The 26,450-nt window shown below is 42.9% G+C and overlaps 1 protein-coding gene across 2 annotated transcripts in view; it reads left to right on the top strand.

Annotated features, from left to right (window-relative positions):
- Positions 1-26,450, top strand: part of PIK3R1 (phosphoinositide-3-kinase regulatory subunit 1) — a 92,299-nt gene that overhangs the window by 43,205 nt on the left and 22,644 nt on the right. For both annotated transcript variants that reach the window (XM_040451638.1, XM_040451636.1), the window contains exons 3-7: positions 14,024-14,116; positions 14,750-14,824; positions 21,386-21,517; positions 22,329-22,530; positions 22,737-22,816. In XM_040451638.1, the coding sequence (XP_040307572.1) occupies positions 14,024-14,116; positions 14,750-14,824; positions 21,386-21,517; positions 22,329-22,530; positions 22,737-22,816 (582 nt within the window). The remainder of the gene's footprint in view (positions 1-14,023; positions 14,117-14,749; positions 14,825-21,385; positions 21,518-22,328; positions 22,531-22,736; positions 22,817-26,450) is intronic.

Genomic DNA, 26,450 nt, shown 5'->3' with positions numbered 1-26,450 from the left:
TCACATTCCATTACTTGGAAAGAGTCAAGTTTTAAGACTGGGAGCAAACAGCACAAGCACCTGTCGCGGGAGAGACGGTATTTGACAGAACGGGATGTCACTTAAGCTGCTCCAACCTTGTCCACAGCCCCATGCCATGCTGCCTTTGTAGCAAGAGTTTGAATCCCGGAATGTGCTTTGTATGGTTAACACAGTCGAGCGATAGTTTCCAAGTTTTTGTAAGAACAGATTGGTAAAATTGCGTGTTTCGGAAAGATGGCTGTATTCGAGGCCTTGAATTTGAAGATGCTGCGCTTTAAAAATAGGCAGGGCACCCTCAGGCACCTCCTTCTGCCTCTGCCTCCAGTCCTCAGTAGACGTGGCTGCCCTTCCACCCCTTTCATGTTCATTTGTCTGGTAACTAATATTGGACATGTTAATGATCACTAATCTTATAAATGAAATGATTGAGGATCATACTGTCAAGATGTGAACCTAAGCAGACCTTAGATTGTCTCACTTAATAGCTGGACTCTGGCAGCCTTTCCTTGATAATGGAACCTTTTGTCAGCTGTGGTCAGCAGACGGCAGCACGCTGAGGGAAAACGAAAGGCTGTGTCTTCTAGGGCAGTGCTGTCCAGGAGACATTGACTAGTCACATGCCACAGTCACACCGAGCCATTGAAATGTGACCGGTCTGAATCGAGATGTGCGAGGAGTGTAAAAGAAGAGGTAAAGAATGTAAAATACCTCGTTAATAACCTTTATATCGATTGCATGTTAAAATGATAATAGTGTGGATAAACAGAGTTAAATAAAAGATTACATTTTCTCTCATTTATTTTTACCGGTAATGTGGCCCCTAGAAGATTTTAAATTACATATATGGCTTATATTTGGACCCCATCATTACAGCGTCCTAAAAATCATTGTTTCTCTGCATTTTGGGGGTAAATTGTACTTGGTGACCGTTCCCATAAATTTCGTTGGATTTCCTTTCATGTGTATTTTTGCCTTTTCTTTCAAAATGAACGATCGTCTGATAGAACACAGGACCATGGAAATGGTTGGTATCACTCTGTGGTTTTCACGGGTTTGAGAAGGTCGGTTGTCCCTCTGCCTGGCAAGTTCTGCCCTCATTTAGTAGGTGTAGATCTGATATGCTCAACATCTTGTAGAATGTTCTAGAATTGGAAGAATATAGTAAATACAGAAATGGGTCAGTCCAGGAGCCTGAGTGGCCCTTCTTGAGCTCTCTGCTTTCCACCTGTGTTCTTTACCTAGAGAAGTCTTCTTTTTCTAACTTTGTTGTCTGGCTCTTAGCAGTCCCAGTTGCCAGGGTAGTGCACTGGGCTGGACCAAAAAAAAGATGTAGTCTTTAAGGAAACTATATGCCCTAAAGGAACTCGGTGAGAGGACACCCCACTACTAAATAAAGATCCCTTGGAAGGGAGCAACCTTCATGTCTAAACTAGATAACCCCTGTCAGTTAAGTCCTGGCTCTGACTGGTATAGCCATGTGAGCCTGGACAAATCACTTACCATCTCTGAGCCTCAGTTCACCTCTGCAAAATGGAAGTGATGAGACAGCCTGCCCCCAAATGCGATAATTTCATTAAAGCAATTTAGCACAGGACCTGGCACATGTTAAGTGCATCGTAAGTGTTAGCCGTTATTATTGGCATGTTGGTAATGAGAGCCTCAAATGTGAAAGGCAGGCCTTGGTGTATTATTTCCGGTCTTGTTTGATTTGAGATTATTTCTTACTACTGCATTTTCGAGAGCATGTCATTTTCCAAGTGACTGAATGCCAAATCCCCTCAGAAGGAAATGAATAAACTTACAGAGATCTAGGTTTTAGGAAACGGAGCACTTTCCCATGCGTATCATTATTTATGATTAACCCCTTTATGTGTTTTCTCATGGATATTTGTACTCACTGACTGTGTAGATCATGAGCCGCTTTTGCATGGACCCTCCCTGCTATCTCTTAGAGCCCAGCACGCGTTGGTCAGAAATGCCAAAATGTTAAAAGGGGCTGCATTTACAAGCAACTTAATTCAGAAACTCAGGAGAAGGAACACAGGAGAAATACCTCCCTGTAGAACAAAGGTTGAAGTGGAAAGAGCACTGCCCTTCGGTGCAGACAGACGTGGGTTGTTGGTATCTGATCTGCCAAACCCTGACCAAGTGATTTTGCTGCAGTCGCCTAACCTCTCAGTCTTTGCCACATGTGAAACAAGACTGATGTCCTTCACAAGGTTGTTAGCGTGACTGATGGAAATAAGCTAAGTGACCAGAGCCGTATCTAGGCCAGTGACTGTTCACCCTCCGCTCTCCCTCCTTCCTTCTCTTGGCCTTTTATGTTGCTCTGAATTTCTGAGTCTCTACCCCCGTCCCTCCCAATCGTGCTACATAGACACCTAGGTGAAACTGCATGCTCGGATTTGTAGCGGGTCTGGACTTTGGGATGCATTTAAGAGCATGTAGTCCATTGTCCTTCTGTTAGATCCACATGCAAAGAAATGGGAGAAATGACCAAGTGAAAGGTTGTATCTCATTCGAAAAGACTGCTTCAAAAAAATTTCCCCCATCGTGTGTCAGAAATTGCAGGTTAAGGTAGCCGAATGAAATCTAATTCAATTTTGACATTTTTCCATTCTTTTAATTTAACTCATTTAATTTATTTCCCCTCCCTCCCCTTACTTGAAGTAACTTTTCGCATGAAGTCCAGCCTTCCTCTGGAAGTTTTGCCAGCCATGCAATAACATAACGGCTGAAGAGAATAGAGCTATTATTATTGTTTTGATATTTATTTATTTTTTGAGAGAGCACAAGTGGAGGATGGGCAGAGAGAGGGTGACAGAGGATCCAAAGAGGGCTCTGCTCTGACAAGCTGGCAGTAACGAGCCCAATGTGGGGCTTGAACTCACAAACTGTGAGATCATGTGACCTGAGCTGACCTTGGACGCTTAACTGACCGCGTCACCCAGATGCCCCTAGAGTTATTGTTAAAGCAATTCATGTTGAAATGTAATTCAGTGATTTTATGTTGGCCCAATGATTACCTCAACTTTTGTCTTCCAACTACAGAATTTAAGAACCAAAAGTTGTTTTAGAATTCTTTAGCTAAACCTTATCACTTCACTGATATGCACTTGAAGGCCCAGAGCTGTTAAATGTTTTCCTCCGAGTTCCCAACCTATTATTGATAGAGCCATCTAGAACTCATGTCTGCACCCGCTGTCTGCTGCTGCACAGTAGCTTTTCAATTGTTTTGATGTCATCAAGTAACAATCCAGCATAGGACCTAATAATATTTTTTGAGATAGAAGAAGCTACAGAACAGATGCAGTATGTTATAAAACCCTTTCTGATTTCTTCAATAGGTTACATGAAATGGCCCCAAAAACTGTTCTGTGGGCTACGCTGAATCTGGGACTTCAAAAGGATAATGCAAAGAGTGACCAACAGGGGGAAACCTAGTACATCCTTTTGGCTTAATTCGCTTAACTTCTAGCCCCTTTTAAAAAAATTACCCAAGCTCCTGTTGAAGCCAGCAAAAAACATCTGTTGTGTTATTTATAGCGCTGATTTCTAAGAAGCATATTCTATAGCAGATGAAAAAAAGTTGACAGCTCATAATTCATAAAGTTACTGAGGCCTGATCTGATAGAACAAAATGTACAAAACTTCGTCCCATGGTTCAGGCCCTATCACTTTCCTTCCAACGGAAGATACAAGTGGCTTCCCAGAGAAGCAGAGCACAGGTCATCACGGTGGTTAGGACAGAGGTGGCTCTGAGACCAGAATGCAGAAAGGAACACCCCTTTGTGGTCAGGGATTGCTAGTCCCTCCGGGGCGTCCATCTTCCAGGGGTACTTTTTCATTAACAACATCACGGTGACTTCCGTTATAGGCAGCCCACATTTTCTTTACCATGCGGACTGTGCCTGAGAAGTTTCAGCAGTCTGAAATCTACAGACTGTTACAGTGTATTTTCTATCAAGAACCTCAGGGGTTCATTAGAATTACTGATGGAATAGTTTCGTATCTGGGGCCAGCCTAATTTTTGATGTCACTTCTTGTTTGACTGTTTTGCTCTTCGTGTATTTGATGTGGTCCCCTTACTCTGTTTTAAGCAATTATAAAATAGGCCCACTCCTTATTTATTACCCATCTATATGTTTTGTTTAATTTCTGAGAATCTTTGTAGGAACATGGTCCGATTTCTTTCTGTAATTGATACGCATTTTATATTTTGCTTCTGTCTGTAGGGTCTCCTGTATATCACAGTCTTTAAAACAAGGTAGATGGGTCTGGCAAAAATAAGTCTCTGTAGCATATAGGACTATGTATTGTCCTGGCTTTTTTGAGAATGTAATGGTATGGTCCAACTGCTGCCCAAATGGACCCATCTAAAATTGTTACCCTTAAAAGGAAAGTCACAGCCAACGTAAGTCCATGAATTTCTGTAGTTGAGAGGTGAATAATCATTTTATCAGTGATCATAGTATATTGTGAGATAGGGGAACGTATTAGCCCCCCAGAATTAATCACATTTGAGGTAGTGAAAGGATATTGCTTTATTTTATTTTTTAAATTCCAGTTGCTCATGATTATTAAGGGTTGTGTTTACTGTTAAAATTTGTTACCAATTGCCTTATTATAAATGGATAACTTAGTTTTATGTATCAGTGATTTTTAAAAATATGTTTAATTGAACTAGTCTGTCCAAATGGACATGTTCTTATGTAATTTTTCTGCAGTAGCTGATAAGGAATTTTCCGTCCAGTACTTTCGGGCCCCTTTACTTTTTTGCTTTATTTTCTTTTTCTTCGCAATCCCATGGACGGCTCATCCGTTTCTTTTTGCATCCCCCTGAGACAATGTATGTGTATTTGTAAATTATTTGCTGGGCTCTTTATGGTCCATCTCTACCTTGCCGAAAGTGATAGGTTAGCCAACTATATTTAGCTCAATAAAACCCATTACATCCTTGGGGAAGAATGTGCTTAGTTTAGCCTTATGAGAAAATATTTAATAAATGCTGTCCTCAAAATATTTAGCCTGGCTGAGTGAACTGGCAAGTGTTCAATCCTGATAGAGCAGAGGTGATGGCGAGATGCTGGCCTGCCAGCCCGAGCTCAAGTTGAACCCATGCCACCTCTTGTCACCAGGGGTTGTCACTGTGCGTGTCTTCTCTTGACGAGTGCTTTTCCATCTTTGTTCTCTGCTCAGGGCTTTGCAACCCCCAGAATGGAGTTCTGCAGTGTGTCTGCCTGAGGAGGCACCTGAGGTGCCTGGAGTGGTTACTGTTGGCTTTGAAGTCGATTTGTTGTATAAAATCATTCCTTTACCACTTACTACTGGCACAAAAAAAGTGCTTAATTTTTCTTAGCCTCACTTTCCTCCTCTGTAAAATGGGGACGGTTATAATCCTTTACAAGGTTGTGCAGGTTAAATGAGATAAACCCAACAAAGCCCTGAGCACAATTTCCAAAACTAAGTGTTAAGTACACAAGTACTATCAGTAGTAGAAGTAGTAGCAGTAGTAGGGCTTATAGTAGTGGTTGTAGGAATACTTCCTATTCCTCTCCTCCAACCACAATCTGAACACCTGAGTCCTCTTGAACGTGACCAGTTAGGAAAAGCTTTCTTGGGGACGTCAGGGGAGGTGGGTACTTCTTAGTTCTTGGCCTGAATTTACTGCGGGACTTTGTCGAGTCGTGACCCACGTGACCCCTCTCCCCACACGAAGCAGTGCCCAGGCACACAGAGCAGCAGAGCCTCTACTGCTAATCTCTCTTTGGATGTGTAATTAGGTATGATATCAGCTCTAATTAGATTTGACAACTAGAAGCTCTGAGTTAGTCCTGTCATCTGTCCAACACGTGTTTAGATGCTGGGCTCCTGGGATCTGGTATAAAACCAGCCCTTGAAGCCCAGGGCGTGTTGGTAATAAGTATCAAGTATGGAACGTTAGCTGTTGGGATTCGCTCTCCCACCGTGATCTGGATTTTCTCTCTGGGACTGGTGGGCTCATCCTTGCTGCTCAAAGTGTGTTCCGAGGGCCAGCAGCATGGGCCTTACCTGGGAGCTTGTCGGATATGCAGAATCCTGAAGCCCACGCAGATCTATCTGAATTGGGCTTTTAGTATGCTCAGTAAAATTTAGGAAGCATGTGCCCTTGTGAACATTCTGACACTCAGAAGATATTTACTAACTCTCTGGAATTAGCCTTTGCCACTGATTTTTTTTTTTTTTTTTTTTTTTTTCCTAGACCTAAGGTTTCCTTGCTTCCTTTGGGTGTAGTGTATTGATGTTTTGGTCAGCTTGGGCCGCTATGACAAAACACCATAGACTGAATGGCTTGAACAAGAGGCCTTTATTTGTTCATCTCAGTCCAGGTGGCTGAAAGTCTGAGTTCCAGGGGTCACCATGGTTGGGTTCTAGTGAGGGCTGTTTCCTGACTTGTAGGCAGTTGGCCTCTCTTCCTCCTCTCTCCTAGGGCCGGGAGAGAACGAGGAAGCTTTTTGGAGTCTTAGAAGGACACTAATCCCATCATGATGGCCCCACCCTCATGACCTCATCTAAACTTAATTCTCAAAAATCCCATCTCTAAATTCTGTCTTCATGGTAGTTAAGGCTTTATCACAAGGATGAGGGGAGAGGGTGCCCCATGCAGTTCAGTCCACAGCAACTGATTTCTGCCACCTACTTTGAAATGCTTCCCAGAAAGAAAGGTGGATTGATGAATCAATAGGTAATACGACAGATTAGTTAAATGTTGCTTGTAGAATCTAGGAGGAGGCTACGTGGGCACTCACCGTACAATTCTTTCAACTTTTTGGTATGTTTCCAAAGGTCAGAGAAAAAGCCCAGCTCTTTCTGTCGTCATTAGAATGAGTCTGGTGGTTCTTTCCTCTGGTTTCCATCCAGGCTTTGTGAGGAAGCTGGTGCCACCCGGCTGGACGACTTTGCCTCTGTGGCACCTCCTCCCTCCTTTGGCACTTACGCCTCGGACCTCCAGCAGCCTGCTTCTGCGCAGTTAGTGAGGGGCCAGCCTGGATCAAGAAGCTTCTTTCAGCTCTCTCCTTTCCCCAGGAATGTAAATCTTTACAGTTTCTCTTTCACTTCTGTGCTCTCCTGATCAGAGGATCTTTAATTCTGGAGAGATGGGGGCTTCTCGGACTACATTGGAAGACCCTGCTTTTTTAACATGGTATTTTTATATGTTTGACTGTGAAATCTATTACCAGACACAAACGAGAGAGAAGTGAGTGCCTCTGCAGGTTCCCTGGAGCCCCTGCCTCTCTCCTCACTAAAGGGACTCTCTTTGCTTTCTCTTTCTGGTGTTAATTACCTGCATTTCAAAATATTATCTAGTGAGGGAGAAGGTGCCCCCTAGGTTATTTGGGGGAAGTGCCGAAACTAGTGTTGCTAGGATAAGTTTACTTGAGCGCACCAGCAAGTATCGGGGCTCCTCGCCTGCAGGATCGAACATTACATATCTGTGCGTTATGCAACACCATTCACGATCGCAGTCTCCTTTTAAATTCAGGAGACTTGCTGGAAATTCTGGGAAACTTCTCACAGGGTTCTGTCCTCAACTGGGACTTGTAGGCTCTGGGGGAGAAAAACAGGTACAAACTGAACTTCAAGACACTGCTTACGAGCTTGGCGACCTTGACCAAATGACTCAATTTCTTTAAGGCTCAAGTTTCTTGTCTTTTGAGTGGAGATAATAAGGACCATTGCGTCTTTGGATGGCTGTGAATAAAAAAAAAAAAAATGAATGCCATGTCTTGGTGGGAATATGGCTCCTAATTGATGTTCCCTAGTATTCAGCGAATGGTCAGTACCCCTTGTGGTATGTTATGTGGTTTTGTTTTCTCTCCTTCCCTTTTGGGGCTTTTCAGTGACACTTCACGTGAAATCTTTCTAAGCCAACAGACCCAAAGACCAACTTCTTTTATAAGTCATTAGTCCCGGAACTCCCAGGGACTCACCTATAAATTATTTTCAGGGGTACAAAAACAGGAGTTCCTTTCTTCCTCATTTACCTCCTGACCAATGTTTTAATTTTTTGTATACACTATAAATTGTAATCTTTAAATCAGACTCTAGGGGATAACAATCACAATTAATTAGGCTAGCCTGTCAAAGATTAAGTATAATCTTGCATTTCAGTGATCTCTTACCTCTGAATTTTTAGCTAAGGCCATCCAAAGCGAAACTGTAATGTCTTCTTAGGTTTAATAAGATCTTTGAGTGCTATTTGTTTCCTATATGAGGCTGTGGTCTAGAAATAAAACTAAATGGGCAGAGAACTCCAATCCCTTTCATTTGTTTTTAAGCTGTGGAGCAGAAGGGATAAGTGGGAAAAGATAAAGATATTAAAGACTAATTAGTTTAGAGTATCTGAAAAGATTTGCACACTTACTGTTTAAATGTGTTGACAAGTCTTTTAATTCCCCCTGACTAGTTATCTCTGAAAATAATGTAGCTATGGCTGGAGATTTATTTCCGCATCGACTTGCTCTTCCTTTTTTCTTTGTCCATCCTTTTTTTTTCCTCCCTCCTCAAAAAAAAAGTCCCTATTTCCCCCAAGTTCAGTACCATTCCAACTTCATTTTTCATTTATGTTCAGAAAACTGAAGTATAACTCAAATAGGGGAGACTTTCTGGGGGGAAGTGCAACATATTGAAAATAATGTGGTATTTTAGATACGACTCCTGAAAAGATACTGTTCATATGCTACGGTGAAAGAAAGGCAAAATGCAAATATCTACTCTGTCAAAATGTTTCTAGTTTGCCACCTTAAAAAAAAGTATTGAAAATTCTGTCTCCGTTACAATAGCGTCTGGTCTTAAAATTTGCCATTACAATAGAAAATCTATTAGTAGTGAAAAAGATTACATAAAGAATTCTAAATTAATAACACCTAACTATTAGTTTGTGCTTTCTACATACTAGGCACTGTGCCTACCATGTTTATTTATATTATTCATTTAATCCTTATTACCTTCTTAATTATGCCCATTTTACACATGAAAAAACTGAGGTTCAAGTTAATTAACATGCCCAAGAATACATTCAGTAAGTGACGTACCCGAGATTAAACCCCAAGTCTCTTTGGCTTTAAACGTGTGCTTTTCATAATTGTATTACTTCTGATTCAACAGGTGCGTTCCAAAGTTGAGGAACCCATGTTGGTTTTTTGCTTTTAGTTTTTATAAAGTTTCAGACTTTGCCCACCAGAATGTACATTTTTTGTTTGAAACAATGAGAGAAGTTCCTTCAGACAGAAATAAAGTTTTGACTCAACAACAGTTAATCGGCACACATCTTGATTTAATATTGATCCACGCCTGGCACATATACTTTCTTTTCTGTGTATTTGTATGACATTTTAAAAGGTAAGTGGCAGTTTTTCATGTACTTCCAAGCTACTTCCATCAAGTAATGAAATACTTGGCTTGGGCGGTCTCTGGAGTCCCAGAATTTCAGCTTAAACTTTCCATTCGTTCCTGCCAGGCACTGACTCTGAAATATCTTTTTTTATGGAGACCGCCTCCAAAAGGTGCAGCTGTGTGCTGGTTTCATCTTGCACTTTGTAGCTGTGTTGGCACCATTTAATGTGAGGAATGCCACTGTCTCCCACACACCACTGGTGCCCAAGGACTGTTCAGGCCTGTCCGGGTTAGTGGTTTGGGAAGGGTCTGAGTTTGGAAAGAAGGCTCCCTTCTGTTCCATGGGATTGGCTGTCAGCAGGGGTTAAGGTAGAAAAATAGAACTAATGGAAAATGCAGCATCTGAGGCGTCATCAAAAAATTCTTTCTACAACCGGGGACACCTAATTCATTGGTATTTGTGTCGGTGTTGAAGACTTGATGCCTCTTCTGAAACAACGTATGTCTTGCTTCACCACTTCTGGACCCTTCTACTGTTCTTTCTTGTCTCCTTTCTCCTTAAGTAATACTGATTTCTTTTGATGGAAAATGATTCCACTTAGTCAAAAACTGGTGTTGGACTTTCGCAGGGGAATCTGTGAATTCACCCAGATTCTTAAGAGTGGGCTTGGCTCAGACTTAACACACTGGCTACAGCAGGCTTCAGAGCCAAAAAGCATTCCTAATTCAGTTAAAAAAAAAATTTGTCTGAACGATAAAACCTAATAAAAATGTATATATCACCTTCATGAGGATCACGCTGTGTGATTTTGTGTTTTGTAGATGATCTGTGTATTCTGTATTTTTTTCTTTTTCAGTCCCACTATGTTTTAGTCTGTTGTTGTATATAACGTGGTGCTTTATCATGCACCTTTCAGAAAACAACTTGCCAAATTTGGCAATGCCTCGCAATTATAGTTTCCTGTTAGAATTTCTTAAAATGGAATGTAATGGAAAAGGAAATACCGACCTTGTGTACTTAATAAAATTAGAGGAACCATTGATTTTAGGATTGTTGAAATAATTAATAGTTTGCTTTAGAATACTTTTTTAGATTTTTGATGTTGATTGATCCTCTTACCCGTAGGAGAAAACGTGAACTTGAAAAGCTTCTTGGGTAGGACTCCACATCCCCTATGTTTAAATATTTTTAAGGGGAAACGGATTGAATCACAGATATTGTACTAGAGAATAGGAAATCCTTGAATTGTTATTTAAAAAATAGGGTCTCTCCATATAAAATTTATCTTTTAAAACTCCCATTGCAAAGGCTTAATCAGCAATGGATCAGTGATTCAGACATTTGAGTAATACAGCTTTTAGCAATATTAACAACCCAGTGGGAAATTCACTAGCTCTATTATAAGAAGACTGCCCATACTCCTTATATATGCATCTAGTTTTGTTCTTCATATTGTGGTGCGCTCCTTGAGAAAAGTTCCAGAATTGTTATAGGTACCCAATGGCTATCACGGTGCTTTTCAGAACCTTGAAGTAATAGTTTATGAGGGAAACACATGATATTTTGTAGTTCGGGATACGGATGGCAAACTACCTTTTTTTTTTTTTTTTTTTTGCCAAAGAAACCTTGAAAGGACTAAAGAAAGAAGGTTTTTCCTTTTTTTCCTTTTTTTTCTTCTTCAAGCCAAAGCGAACAAATAGATGGAAACCCTTTTATATGTCGTATTTGCCAACCCAGGAATCTAACAACTGCCGGGTGCATATTTGAATCGCAATTAGGTGAAATCTTTAATTATCAGTTAATTTAACTTTCAAATTTGCCTGCAGAAATGATTGTGTTGATAAGATTCTGGAAGGAGATAAACCTTTATTAAGTAATTCCATTTTCAGGTGCCAACTTTAAAGATTTTTTTTTTAATTAAAAAAAAAAAAAAGGGCCTAAGTAACTTAAGAGGGCGGGGACAGAGCCAGGCGAGTGTTGCATGGCTATGTGGGATTGTGTATTTACTAGTTAATCTTTAGCTTCTTACATCTTGGCGTGTGCTAATAAGTGAGAACTAGAAGTTTGAGAAGGCCAAGGAGAAACACTACAGTGAATTCTTCCTGATACTTCTCTACATCATTTCTACCTTTAGGTTTGCCTCTGTTACATGTGCTGTTGGGATGATACATATCACTTGGTTCAGCATAGAAGGCATTTATGGGGGAGGACATTTTTGTGAGTTGATAATTTTCTGAGGCAAAAGGAAGTAGTTTATAGTTCATCAGAGAGAATGAAATGGTATGCTCTTTTATTTGATAGTGTGTCGTTTTTTATTTTACAATACTTTTGATGAAAAAGACCACATGAAACTTGCAAGACATTTGTATTCTCGGTGCTTCTCAAATATACTGACATTTTAACATTCAGAGATTTGGGGGATGTCACTGATGGGTTTTTTTCAGGGGGTTACCCACATGAATTTGCTTATCATAATAGCATGTCCTAAAACTTAGCACTACTCCAAACTAGATTAGTAGCTCCATTCCTGGATTTTCTGATTCTGGGGGTTTATGGTCATACCTGGGAATCTTTCTTCTTAGCAGGTTCTCCACGTGATGTATGGGCTCCGGTAGGTACAGGGAACACAGGAGAGATGAAGTTCCCACTCAGCCCTGTGCCTAGTAACGGTCTAGAAGGTCAGTGGCCTGCCTGTCCTGCCTTTATGAAGTCCATAACGTGTTTAAGTGATGTTGCAGTAGGACGGAGTCACCTGGGAAGCTGTGACAGACTTTTCGTGCTCTGAGTACAGATGTCGCTTAGCCCTATGCCCAGATGTCCTGTCCCCAGGCGTGGCTTTATGGTGGGGTCTTAGTTGCACAAAGCCAACTCAGGAATCTTTCATTTGCTCTTGACAAATATGTCCGTGCTCAGGACATACAGGACCCTGCTCTCTAATATGGTGGCCGCTAGCACATAGAGCTTTTTCAGTTTAAATCAGTTTTAAAAAATTCATTTATTCAGCTGCAGTGGCTACATCTCAAGTGCTCACTAGCCACATGTGGCTAGTTGGCTGGTCTCCGCTTTTTCGGATAGCACAACTAATAGAACATTTCCATCATTCCCAGAAAGTTTGACTGGACAGGGCTGCTGTGGGATTTTATTCCAAAATTTAGCTCTTATCCTTTTATCCTGAGTACTTAAATGGCCAGTAGAGGTTAGTGGCAAGACCACATGTGTCTGACCCAGGGCATATTGGAGTCTAACAGGCTCTTACACTGCAGGGTTTAGGGTTTGTAAAACGACATAAATCATACGTCCCCCTCTGAGGGCAGCATCGAAAATAATTTTACTGGATTTATGTGTTGTGAGTTTCTTGTTCTGTGATGATTCTTGGTATTAGAAAGATGGGCTTCATTAGAAATTTGCTTAACATCATAAACGCCGTATAATAATCATGCGACTAAAATCTCCCTGAAACAAAATTATAAACATTTAATCTTTCTTAAGTTATATAAACGATTTATTCCTAGAAAAGAGGGTGCAGTGATGAACCTTAAGTGTCTAAAAAGTTACATGTTGGAGGCTAATAAAAAGGTTGCACCTGTAGGTATTTTTATATCGACTGTCATTTGCGTGTATTTTGCAGTTTGAGAACAATAAGGTGAATATATTTAGCTCCCTCTTCTGGTATATTATGAGATGAATATTTTTACTTAAAATGGTTTCGTGTATTTTTGGAGTGAGAATACAGTTATTAATGTAATGTTCAAGGCCATTATTGGTGTGTTATCCAGTTAGTTTCTTCTTGAATCACCAGGAATGGTAAAATATGTAAATAAAGCATGGAAAAACAGTTTGTGAAAACATCACATTTCTGAAGATACTAACCAACCAAAATATATGTGAGCAAACCATGGCTTCGGTAGCAAGTGCACAGGGGCTTAATTTGGAATTAATGTCATGTGGCCAGTGATCATTTGCAAATGCCCTGTGTCTGAATATTTTAAAGTTCTAAGTCATGTTAATGAACAGTTGAGTAAAAGCTGGTCCATCCTCCTACCTGGACATTATGAAGTTGTTGCTCCATAATGGCCAGGCGGCCAGTTCTCGGGTTTCAGTTCTGCCACGGAGTGTGGTGATCTGGGGAGAGCTGACCACTCCCCCAACCTAGTCTTGCCCTGCACTGCGGGGGCTCTGGCACATCCACATTCCATCCTACCCTGAGTCCTGCCCACCCAGCCCCCAGCCCCCAACCCAACTGCCTCAGGCCCAGGGGCACACCCCAGCAGGGAGGTCTGCCCCAGGGAGGATGGACCTGGGGAAGAGGCCTTGAGAAGCTAATTGGGCAGGGAATTCCCTGATTCTAGCTAAGTATTCTGAGTGTGTCCCAGGAGAGAAGTAGGCCTTACCCTTGGGCCCCCAAAACTCCTTAAACTGCACGAAGAGGCACGGCTGGAAGAGGCCCAGAGAGGAGCCCTCTGAAGTGCAGGGCCCAGCACAGGGCGCCATCTTGCTCAGGCCTGAGTTTGCTGGTGTCAGGTGGAACTAACCTGTTCTGTATTTCGGTTTTCTTCTTTGTTGTCTAATGCATTTGCTTGCCCCCACCTAAACATAATCTAATTGTAGGATTCTGTTCATTCGCAGCTTTGGCTCTGCCAGATCTTGCTGAGCAGTTTGCCCCTCCTGACATCGCTCCGCCTCTTCTTGTGAAGCTAGTGGAAGCCATTGAAAAGAAAGGTAATCGGCTGATAGAGGGAATCAGTTAATTTGTTATGCCCTTATTTCATGGGTATTACAATTTATACTTGTCCGTTGGGCATTCGTTAAATAAGCTTCTCGCCAACTTGTGCTAGGCACATGAGCTCTTTGTTGCTGTGTCCTGGGGAAACAGCCTTGGTCTGATTCCTGACTCCATATTAACATGTAGTTACTGTATGGAAACTATTAAATTCTCCACAATTTAATAAATATAATTAACTTGCTCCTTCGTGGCCAGACGACTTCACCAAAAGTATTGACATGCCAGCTACGATTAATAGCAGGAGCTAACTTCCCGGAATATTTGGTACACGCATCTAAAATATAGGGGCGCCTGGGTGGCGCAGTCGGTGAAGCGTCCGACTTCAGCCAGGTCACGATCTCGCGGTCCGGGAGTTCGAGCCCCGCGTCGGGCTCTGGGCTGACGATCTCCCTCTCTCTCTGCCCCTCCCCCGTTCATGCTCTGTCTCTCTCTGTCCCAAAAATAAATAAACGTTGGAAAAAAAAAAATAGAATAGATAGGAGCTGGAAACTGGAATGTTGTTCTGGCAGCCGGCCCACAGGTTGTCCAGAGAGCTGTGTTTCGCACGCTCAGTCTGTTTTGTGTCTTAGGTCTGGAATGTCCAACTTTATACAGAACACAGAGCTCCAGCAGCCCAGCAGAATTACGACAGCTTCTTGATTGTGGTGAGTGTCATGGAGCTAGAAGGACAAATGGGAGACACGGCTCTTACCTTTCTGTTTCAGGTAAAGCACGCAAAAACACTTGAACTCCATCATGCGGCGTTCTGAGTTTGAAGGAAGCTCAGAAATCACACCCGGTTCCCTCTGCCCTATTATGGTAACAGCCCAAACCAGTGCTGACCTTTGATGTTTGTCTCCTGAGTTGGAGTGTGTGTGCCTGCCTGCAGGCATATTGGCTGTCATCACAGCTAAGAGCCTCTGGGCCCTGCAGGAATTGCAAGAGGAGAGAAACACCCTCTTGGGATTTCTCTGGCTCTGCGTATCCACCATCTTTTCTCTGACCATGCATTTGGCTACATCTGATTCATCTGGATCAGCTTAAAAAATATTTATAAGCCTGTGTCACTTAACAAATGTCTCTTCTGATCTTTTCCATTTTCCTCCCCCCCCCCTTTTTTTTTCTTTTTGGCCTTCCTTCCTTCCTTCCAAATGCTTATTCGCTTTTTCATACCATGTTTATATTAAGTAACATCATGATACTGTTATATTCAATGGTGTGCTGGTAAACCCCTCTCAGGGAGGTGGGGGAACCCTGGTTTGTACTAGTTGCCCACTTCCGTGGCGTAAATATGCCCGCCGCGGTCGGTTTCAGGCTGCCAACATGTTATCACTAAACTCCAACTTGGAAAGAATTGAGCATAGTTGGCGATGAGCAGGCCAGCGCCTGCACACCACTGGTTAAAGGACATCAATCAATTCAACCAATGGTGGTGTTACTCTTTGTTCCCTCTCTCCTTTGCCAAACCGAATAAAACTATAAATGTGAATAAATTCACCGGCCATCATTCTGGCAAATCATCTTCTGCATCAACTTGTAGAGTCCCTCCGATCCTTCATTCCCTCTCAGAATTTTTTTTTAGAAAAATAGTTTTCTGCCTCACATCATTTCACCGAATTTGGATTTAGGAACCCGAAAGAATGAAACCTGGTTGGGGAGGAAGGTCTTTGAGACATACACTTGTGCAGAGCATGTAGTAAATGAAAAACTCTGAACTTGAGCAGCTTTCAAATGAGGCAGCTCATGAAAGTTTCTAGAAAAGATGTTTCTGGGAAAAACGAAGATTCTATCTCTGTCAGTAAATAGTTTCATTTGAAATGCACCACCCAGATGTTTGAAGTTTGAAAATAATTTTTTCAAACTTTCATTTTTATTTTGTGCATGGAAACCAGAGTCACGCACATGCAGGGCATGTCCCCTGACAGCTGCAAATCCTGCCTCACCCCCAGACTGGGTCAGTACGAGCTGACTAGCAGAAAGCTGTAGGTGAAAGACGTACCTTTATTTCTTACAGCCTGACCCGAGTGGGAAAGAAACAGTGAATTTTGTCCTTAGCCGGTTGGAGTTGAGATACATGTTTTGGTCAGAAAATTGGTCAAACTGAACAACAGTCACAGGAAATGTTTAGACATCAGAGACCGATGAAATGAGAGTTATTTGAGAAATAGTGGTTAAGCTTTTCAGTGTGACTGAATACAGATGATGCAGGCTAGGCTAAGAAAAAAACCTTCACCTCACTTCTGAGATGGAATACCTAACCAAAATTACGTCAACAGTATGTTTTGACAGGCAGCTTTTCTGCCCCACTTGAGAGCAAATCACACAGGTAGAAAACTGGTTTCCTTTGGATTCTGTGTGATAAAAGTGAATTTGTGAGAAGAGAAGGCGTAAACATTATCTAAATTTAGGAGTAGATCCTCGGACTTTTTATAGCTTGAGGATTTTTCAGTCCATAAAAATATTGTAATACCTTGGAGGAAGCTCAGGGTAATCACTTACACTAAAAAGAGAGAGAGAGAGAGAAAACATGGCTTTTTTTTTTTTTAAATGTTTATTTTATTTTCGACAGAGAGAGAGGCAGAGCATGAGTGGGGGAGGGCCAGAGAGAGAGGGAGACCTAGAATCTGAAACAGGCTCCAAGCTCCGAGCTGTCAGCACAGAGCCGGACGTGGGGCTTGAACTCATGAACTGTAAGATCATGACCTGAGCCAAAGTCGGACGCTCAACCCACTGAGCCAGCCAGGCGCCCCTGGAATTCATGGCTTTTAACCAAACTTGTGAATTACCAGTGTCTGAAAAGGATAGATGTGAAGGACAACATCCCACTTTTATTAGTACTTACTAAGTTATTTTATTTCATCTACATATTACCCTTGTGATATTAGTTATTGCTGATGGCAGAACTCTGACTTACACCCAAATTGTTCCAACTCAAAGATCTCTACTCTTTTTTTTTCTCACTGTATTGACCCACAGTGAATTGTTTCTTTGTTGTTCTCATTTGAATTTTCTCCTGATTGTTTTGGTTTCTCTTAACCTGAAGCAGGTCTTTTCTTTTTAAAAAAATATTTATTAGTTTTCTTTATTTTTGAGAGGCAGAGAGAGAGAGGCAGCGCGAGTGGAGGAGGGGCAGAGAGAGAGAGGGAGACACAGAATCCGAAGCAGGCTCCAGGCTCTGAGCTGTCACCACAGAGCCCGATGCGGGGCCCGAACTCATGGACCATGAGATCATGACCTGAGCTGAAGTCGGATGTTCAACTGACTGTGCCACCCAGGCGCCCCTCTTTTCTTTTCTTTTTTTAAATGTTTTTATTTGTTTTTGAGAGAGAGAGCGTGCCTTCAAGCTGGGGCTGGGGAGAGGCGAGAGAGGGAGACACAGGATCTAAAGCGGGCTCTGTGCTGATAGCAGAATGCCTGATGTGGGGCTGGAACTCAGGAACTAGAAGATCATGACCTGAGCTAAAAGTCAGATGCTGAAGTGACTGAACCACCTCGGCAGGTGCCTCATCCTGAAGCACACCTTTTCTTTAAAACTTCTCCTAACAGGGACGCCTGGGTGGCTCATTCCGTTAAGCATCCGACTTTGGCTTGTGGGTTCAAGCCCCACATCGGGCTCTGTGCTGCCAACTCAGAGCCTGGAGCCTGCTTTGGAGTTTGTGTCTCCCTCTCTCTCTGCCCCTCCCCTGCTCACACTCTTTCTCTCTCTCTTCCTCAAAAATAAACACTAAAAAAATTTCTTTTAAATAATAAAAGTTCTCATGAAAAACCCTGTAACTATGGTGATGGATGTTAATTAGACTTCCTGTGAATGATCATTTTGTAACATAAACAAATATCAAATCATTATGTTGTTGTTAATAACAACATATATAAGGTTATATGTTAATTATACCGCATTTAAAAAAAAAAAAATCAGGCTTTTTTAGCCCCAGCGCACCTGTCCACTACTCACTAGATGCCAGTAGCGTTGTCCCCAAGTTGTAACAATCAAAAATGTCTCCAGACATGGCCAGATATCTCTTGGGAATTCAGGTGGGGCAACAATTCAAAACCCCACCTGAGAACTACTAAGTTAAGGGAGAGATGAGCTGGGAAGGGGACTCCATTCCATTGGGAGGAAGGCTGAAATGCGAGAGAGCTTACTAGTTACCTGTCCTGAGCAGACTCAGTGAAAAGGGAGGTTGCAGAGGGATGTCAACTCTCCCATCCCAGACCCAAAGATGGTGTAGTTCTCGCCTAGCTCACCACAAAAGTCATCACGTGACCGATGCCTGTGGCTCTTAGAAGAGCTTGTTAGGATGGTTATAATGCAGAAAAGGGGATTTGCAGAATCATAGAAGCTCCAAGGAGCCTTAGAAGCTACAGTAACAGAAAATAAAATCTATGTCATCAACTCTAGTGGATTTGACATAAGGTGAGCTTATCCAATGACTATTCCCAAGACTTGAAATAAGATGATTTTGTTCAAAGGCTATAAAATGCTCTCTGGAATACATCTCATGTGTTCAGGAAGGTCTTAGGAGAATTAACATTACTCTAAGGTTTTTTTATAGCTCAGTCCACAAACATTGAGCAAGCACGTCCTATGTGCTGGGCCCTGAGGGGAGCAGGAAGAGCAGGAAAGAGCCGCAGCCCATGACCTTGAGGTGCTCTCAGTCTAGCAGGGAGACATTTAATTACCGTACCATCTGGGAAGTGTCATGGAAGAGACGTGGCCCTCCCTTGAGGGAGGGCCCTGCAGAATCCTGAACATCTTACTATCTTATAGCACATCGCCAAATGGTATCGCATTCTTTATGATGAGCAAATTAAGTAATTTTCATTTTCTGGGCAAAGAGACCTAGTAAATGAAGTGTACAGGGTGTGAAGGGTATGGGGTCCAGCAGCTTGTGAATTGGACAGAGGCTGTGGAATGTTCCTCGAGTGATGCGCACACAATTTCTAGTAGTTGCGTTCCTTCTAATGTGGATCCTTTATGCAAAGACGTAATATTGTCTCTGCCACCCTTGTTAGAGATGCGGTAAGTCCGCAGGTGGTTCTCTGTTGGGACACTTAAGTGATATAAGCCTTTACCTCTCCACTTCCTGAGATTAGTAATTCTTTTCCTCCATTTCCCCTACCACATTTTCTACCAGATGGAATTTTCTTAGCTTCATTGGTGTTGCGTGATTCTTTTGTCAATTCTGCCTACATAGTGGGGCGCGTTGGGTCTATGATAACGATGTGTCTAAAGACCTTAGGTAACTTCAGTTTCAACCCGGAGTGATTGATAGTATCACACTCCCTTCATGGCTCTCCAGGACACCACCTTCTCCTCCAGCTCGAACACCTTGGACTGAATGGATTCCTTCTCATTCTCTCCGAGGCCACAACCTAATCCAGTCAATCACCAGGTTGTGTTAGTTCTTGATCATGTCTCACACATTTCTAACCGTTAAAATTGGAATTACCAGAAGTGTTATTTTCACTTCCAGCAGCGCCCTTTTCCAACTTCTTTTTAACACCACAATTAATAAAGCTGTTGAAAAATGTAGCATTTTGCTCATCAGCTTACCTTTTGCCCATTGAGTACACACATCTCCAGACACTCTTCCTCAAGGTAGCCGTCACATCACTGGGTGTGCAGTCCTTCAGCAGCAGCTAGATGGTTCTCCTCAGATCTAGATGCCTGTGGTCCATCCTGCCCCAGCATCCCCTCTTTCTGCTGGACATGGTACCTTTTTCTACCCTGAGTACTCAGAGTGGTTTGGGTTAGTATCACCCCATTATTGAATTGCCTGACCTCTTTTCCAGCTGAGGAATTTACTGGACAGATAGATGTGCTTGTCTTCCCTTTGCTCTGAGCTAGTTCAGTGCCCACAGGTTAGATGAGTCATATCCTAATCAGAATACTCTGTCAGAATTGGGGGGAGCGTTCTAAAAATGTTATAAATATTCTTAGGACTATTCTTGAGATTGACTGTTAAAATTCTGTATATCTTACTGTTTGTTCAGACACTCTGTTGAGCTAAATATATATTAATTGTGAGATGCAGTATTTAGCGAGTCAAAATTTAGGAAATTTAATGGATGTGCATTTTATGCTTTCCTGTGGAGGTTTTAGGAAGCATTTACTCTGATTAGCCATCCCTAGACAGAACTCTTCTCAGAGCAGAAGCGCCCTCCAGAAGGTATTTGGAAATATTTGCGGGGCTACTTTAGTTTGCCAGGGCTTCCATGACAACCTTCCACAGACTGGGTGGCTTCAGACACAAACCTGTCTTCTCACTGCTCTTGAGACTAGAAGTCCCAGATCAAGGCCGGTTTGGTTTCCTCTGAGGCCTCTCTCCCTGGTGTACAGATGGCCACCTTCTCACTGTGTCCTCACACCGCATTCCCTCCGTGCATGTACTCCTGGCATCTCTGTGTGTCCAAATTTGCTCTTCTTACAAGGATACCAGGGGCACCTGGGTGGCTCAGTCAGTTAAGCGTCCGACTCCAGCTCAGGACATGATCTCGCAGTTTGAAAGTTCAAGCCCCGAGTCAGGCTCTGTACTGACATTGTGGAGCCTGTTTGGGATTCTTTCTCTCTCTCTCCGCCCCTCCCGGGCTCATCCCTAATGGCTTCATTTTAACAAAACCACCTCTTTAAAGGCCCGTCTGAAGGCACATGGGTGGCTCAGTCGGCTAAGTGTCCAACTTCAGCTCAGGTCACGATCGCAGGGTTTGTGAGTTCAAGCCCCTCATCGGGCTCTGCACTGACATTGTGGAGCCTGCTTGGGATTCTCTCTCTCCCCCCTCACTGCCCCTCCCCCACTTGCTCTCTGTCAAAACAGATAAAAATAAACTTAAAAAAAAAATAAATAAATAAAGGCCCTATCTTGAAATACACCTTCTGAGATCGTGGGAGTTAGGGCTTCAGCATATGAATTCAGCTCATAATGGGAACATTGTTTTTCTGTTGTTGTCAACCCAGAGTCTGGGCCTGTGCCCCTGGCATCCTGGGGAGAGGCCATCATGCTAAATGCTTATAACTTAAGGGGCGGACTTCCACAAAGAAAAATTGTTCTGTTTGAAATGCCAGGAGCAGCCCCTGTGAGAAACCCTGCTGATAACCACTGAAGTCTTTTACATCTGTCCTCATACTGCTTACTTTTCATGTGTCACAGTTTAGTCACACATAGAGAAAATTGGCCCTGCCGATGCATACAATGTTTGAAATGCGTTTTAAAATGTTTCTGTCCTAGATGCCGCCTCCGTGGACTTGGAAATGATCGATGTGCAAGTTTTAGGAGACGCTTTCAAACGCTATCTTATGGACTTACCGAATCCTGTCATTCCAGTAGCCGTTTACAATGAGATGCTTTATTTAGCCCAAGGTTTGTTTTCTGTTCTGAAAACCTCATTGAACATGCAGTGAGATGTGGATGCGCATGTAAACTCTATGAAACGCTGCCTGTAAAGAGAGCTGTTTTGGAAAATATTAGTAGGAATCTGCCGCTTCCCTGACACCCTCTCCTTTGGCACAAATTCCCTCCCTTACCCGGGCGTCCAATGGAAGACCCAGACCCTCGTTTGCTTAGGAAGGCTGTCCACATGTTGAAATGGCTAATTGTTAACCTTTTATCAGTACTAACAAAGTTCACTACGTCACTGAAGGCCACAGTGTTCCAAGTGCCATCTTGGGATTCAGGGAACCAGGGACTAGGACCGTCGACTAGCGATGTTCTTTCCTCGAGGGGCCATTACAAAATGTGTTGAGAGAGGAGGGCTCTCAGGCTTAGGAGCCTAATGCTCAGTTCAAGTGCTCTGGGGACAGGAAATTGTGGTTCGGAACCTTCAAAGTTAAACCGTGTGATACTTATCTGATGCTCCTCTGAAATAGCCAATCACACTGAGAGCTGCTCAATAGAGGGCAGATCTCTGCCAGCACACCCTCATCCTCTTGTGGTTTTTTACACCAAAAGTTTCTTGCATTTCCATTTGACTTGAGATTTCTCCTTTCTCACAAAGCCTTTTGTGATGAGAACACACGTGCTGTCTGCTGCTCCTGATGACTTTGTTTTAAAGGACTTGTTCTTCTGTAGCTAGAGCAGAAGAACGTTCTAGGTGTTGAGCTACTGAGATCTAGGGTCTCTTACTCTTTTTCGCTTCTTTCTTTCTTTTTTTTTTTCTTTTTAAACTCTGTAGAAGTACAAAGCCCTGAAGAATATATCCAGCTGTTGAAGAAGCTCATTAGGGCACCTAACATACCTCATCAGTATTGGCTTACGCTTCAGTATTTGCTAAAACATTTCTTCAAGCTCTCTCAAATCTCCAGCAAGAATCTTCTGAATGCAAGAGTACTCTCTGAACTTTTCAGCCCTCTGCTTTTCAGATTCCCAGCAGCCAGGTAAGGCGAAAGGAGAGAAGCATGTATTTTGGGGTGATGGGGACAGTCCTAAGGGGATCGATTGATCATTAACCTTATTCTGAAGATACTCGCTCACAGATTCATGGGCACATTTACACCAGACACGTTGACTTGAATGTGTAGAAATGAAGATGAGTTTGTTGTTGAGAAAAAAAGGTCTCTAATCAAGCTCTCTGTTTTTGTAGCTCTGAGAATACTGAACACCTCATAAAAGTTATAGAAATTTTAATCTCGACCGAGTGGAATGAACGACAGCCTGCACCAGGTAATGCCTTTTGGACTTCTCAAGTTTTCTCGTGGTTCGTTTTTTAGAGCCTGAAAAATGGTGGCTTTAGAACTCCTGTGGAGTAACAAGTTTCTTGTAGAACGAGATCCATAACGTTTTGCCTTGGGATTTAGAGACACAATGGCTGAGTGGTATCCTATAGGGTAAACGTTACGTGGATTTCAGTGTCTGTGGATTTTAGATGACCTCCGTCTTAGACGAGGGTTGTTGGGAGTGCTCCCCCTTCCCGTCAGCTTTGATGCCTCCCGTTGTTGCATAAATTACGGGGCTCGTTTTAGTTGTTGACATTCTTGTTTTTCTTTCTAATACTTCTAAAGTAGGGGATTTATAATTACTATATAATTTCAAGTATTTTGGAATGTGTGTTTTGGAAGCAGGTATGCTGAGAAATGTCTGTCAAAATAAACATTTTCAATAATGCAAGCAGTATGAACCCAGGGTGTTCACTGCAGCAAGTTTGAGCAAGCCAGACACTTCTTTGAAAGCAGGCTGGCATTCAATTAGCCATTTAACAAAGCAGGAAATGTAGACCATGTTAGCAGTGGATTTAATTTAAACTGATGTATTTTTCTTCTGTGGAAAGTCTAAACAACCTTCCTTTGCCATATACTGATTAGAAGTTAGCCAACAGAAGCTGGTCATTTAGCATAACGATTCGGGTCCAGTAAGTGAAGTTTCAGGACCAGTCAAAATGTGGCTTGTATCTTAACTTATGCCCAGAGTTAAAATAAAACACCATGCATTTACTCTTCGTTATAGATAACTCATACAAACTACCAAATTTGTCTCTGGATAAACAGGCATAGGGACCCACTGATCAGTGTTAATTAAGCAAGGGGAAATTAAGTTGTGCTTTTATAGGTGTTAAATAGCCAGGCTTGGTTGTTCGCAGTGGGATGGTGCAGATTGCGAGAGGCAGGGCTTAGGCTTGAAGGATTGAAGGATGTGAGGATTGAAGGATGGCCTAGGTAACCACTCACGAGGCAAGTATTTGGAAGGGCTGCTGTGGGCAGGCTCAAAATATGGTATCCAAAGGTAAGAGAGGCAGCGGAAATAGTATATAGGGCAAGTGTGGTATGTTCCAAATGTTCCAGATCACAACAAGCAGGATGTTCAGTGGGGATACTCTGAATTGTAGGTGAATGGCATCAGAGCAGTGTGTCAACAATAGCCCAGGACTTTAGCCCAGGGGGTGGCCAGAAGGTTCATCTCATGTAACTACTTGGGGCCCTTGTTAATGGATTTGGGAACTCTTTGTTGGTGTTCAGAGGCTGCCTTTTGGCTCAGTATGAAAGAGTCCGTGGTCGGTTGTTAAAGGTACCCTGTGATGCGGGGACAGGGGGCAGGTGTGAAACATGGCCCTTGAGTCCTTTATTGACTAGTCCCCACCCCAGACTAAACACATGGGCGGGGAATGGAGAAGACTAGTAACAACAAAACAGGACCCTGGGCCAACGGGCGGGGCTGTGCTCTCCCCCTCCCTCCTGGCCCATGGTGTCCATGTGGAGGTTTGTCTCAGTGGAGGGACAGCTGAGTCCCGCTTGTAGAAAGGGCCAGAGGTGGTGCCGCTCTTCTCAGTGCCCGCCCCTCTGGACACGGGGAGGTAGGAAAGCTAACAGCCAGACAAGGTTTGATAGATACCCACCAGTGAATTTAACCGGAGTATCTTAAGAGTATCTCCTACATGCCTGGGAGAGTCACGGGTGGAGTTTAATTAGTCTGGTGTAAGCTGGTTAAACGTCCTTATCCGTTTCAGCGCGATTCCACCGAAGAAAGCATTCACGTTCATCCATTTAACGTTCTGTGCGCTTCGGACCGCCTGCTGTGTCATAGACCCTGGTACATTCTTCCAAGAAAGTGGTGTGCCAGTTTCCCAGGCGGGTTCGTTCTATCAGCGCTGTTGAATGACGAACACTGCACTGAATGTTTCCGAGACCATCCCAAGATTCATGCAGCCTCTTCAAGAAAATTGAACCCAAGTAATCTCTAAACCCTAGTTTGAGCTATTTTTCCCTTTGTGTGGTATCTCTCAGCTGTTGTAAGGAATGTGTAGGCCCTTTGGAATGAAATAGAGGCTTCAGTGTCCCTCACTTGTGGAAACACACCACCTACTTCAGGAAGAACGTCGTCCTGAAACACCTTTGCATTCAGGGGTGGCTTTGCTGCAAATGATTGGCAGGGCACTCTTGGTTAGAGAAATGATTTCTGAGGCCTGGTGGGAATCCGACATTTTCTTCGAGTCCTTCATCATTGCCCCAGCGTGTGCTATTACCAGAGGGGTCTGGAAACGCAACACCAGTGCATCTCCATTGAACAGTCTTAAATCATTCATTTGAACTGCCTTTATTGTTGCGAATAGAAATAAGTGCTTGAGGGGCGCCTGGGTGGCGCCGTCGGTTAAGCGTCCGACTTCAGCCAGGTCATGATCTCGCGGTCCCTGAGTTCGAGCCCCGCGTCAGGCTCTGGGCTGATGGCTCAGAGCCTGGAGCCTGTTTCCGATTCTGTGTCTCCCTCTCTCTCTGCCCCTCCCCCGTTCATGCTCTGTCTCTCTCTGTCCCAAAAATAAATAAACATTGAAAAAAAAATTTTTTTAAAAAAAAGAAATAAGTGCTTGAAGGGGAGCCTGGGTGGCTCAGTTGATTAAGCATCCAACATCAGCTTGGGTCATGATCTCGAGGTTCATGAGTTTGAGCCCCGCGTCAGGTTCTCTGCTGACAACTCAGACTCTGGAGCCTGCTTCGGATTCTGTGTCTCCCTCTCTCTGCCCTCCCTTGCTCACACTCTCTCTCTCAAAAATAAAAATAATCATAAAAAAAAAAAAAGAACGAAGTACTTGAATGATTTTAGGGGGGGAGACAGGGAAGCAAGGCTATCATGTAATAGATAGGCATCTTTTGTAGTTTTTACATGGTAAAACTTGAGGTGATAGGCAAAACTGACGATGACTGAGGCAATGTGTCAATTCCTATAAGACCATTAGCACACAGTATCTACGTGCTAGGCTCTAGGGTGCTTACTCTGAATATAAAAAGAATGTTAGAAATGTGGTGGGTACTTGGTAGGGTAACTGAGTAGACTGAAAAGGCTTGTAGAAAAAAATAGGACTTGAAATGGGCTTGGAAGAATTGCTAGAGTTTGAAAAGGGGGAGAGGAAATAGTATTCCAATTCGACGAGGTTCAGAGGTTTAACCAAAATAAGTTGCAAAGTACAAAAATAATGGCTGGATACACCAGATTTGAAGAGGTAGTAAATGTTTGGTTTTTTTTTTAATTTTTTTTTAACGTTTATTTATTTTTTTGAGACAGAGAGAGACAGAGCATGAACGGGGGAGGGTCAGAGAGAGGGAGACACAGAATCTGAAACAGGCTCCAGGCTCTGAGCTGACAGCACAGAGCCCGACGCAGGGCTTGAACTCACGGACCGCGAGATCATGACTTGAGCAGAAGTCGGCCGCTTAACCGACCGAGCCACCCAGGCGCCCCGAGGTAGTAAATGTTTTCAATGACAGTGTCGTGGAAAGCATCATTTTAGAGTCAAAGGCATAGTCCAATGCTTCCTTTGCTCAGTAGGAAAGTGAAGCGCCCCCAGAGGTTGAGAGCTCTCCCTGGTGCT

This window comes from Herpailurus yagouaroundi, unplaced genomic scaffold (assembly GCF_014898765.1).
Source record: "Herpailurus yagouaroundi ecotype Mexico unplaced genomic scaffold, PumYag 29, whole genome shotgun sequence".
NCBI lineage: Eukaryota > Metazoa > Chordata > Mammalia > Carnivora > Felidae > Herpailurus > Herpailurus yagouaroundi.
This window is presented reverse-complemented; position numbering and strand designations above follow the sequence as displayed.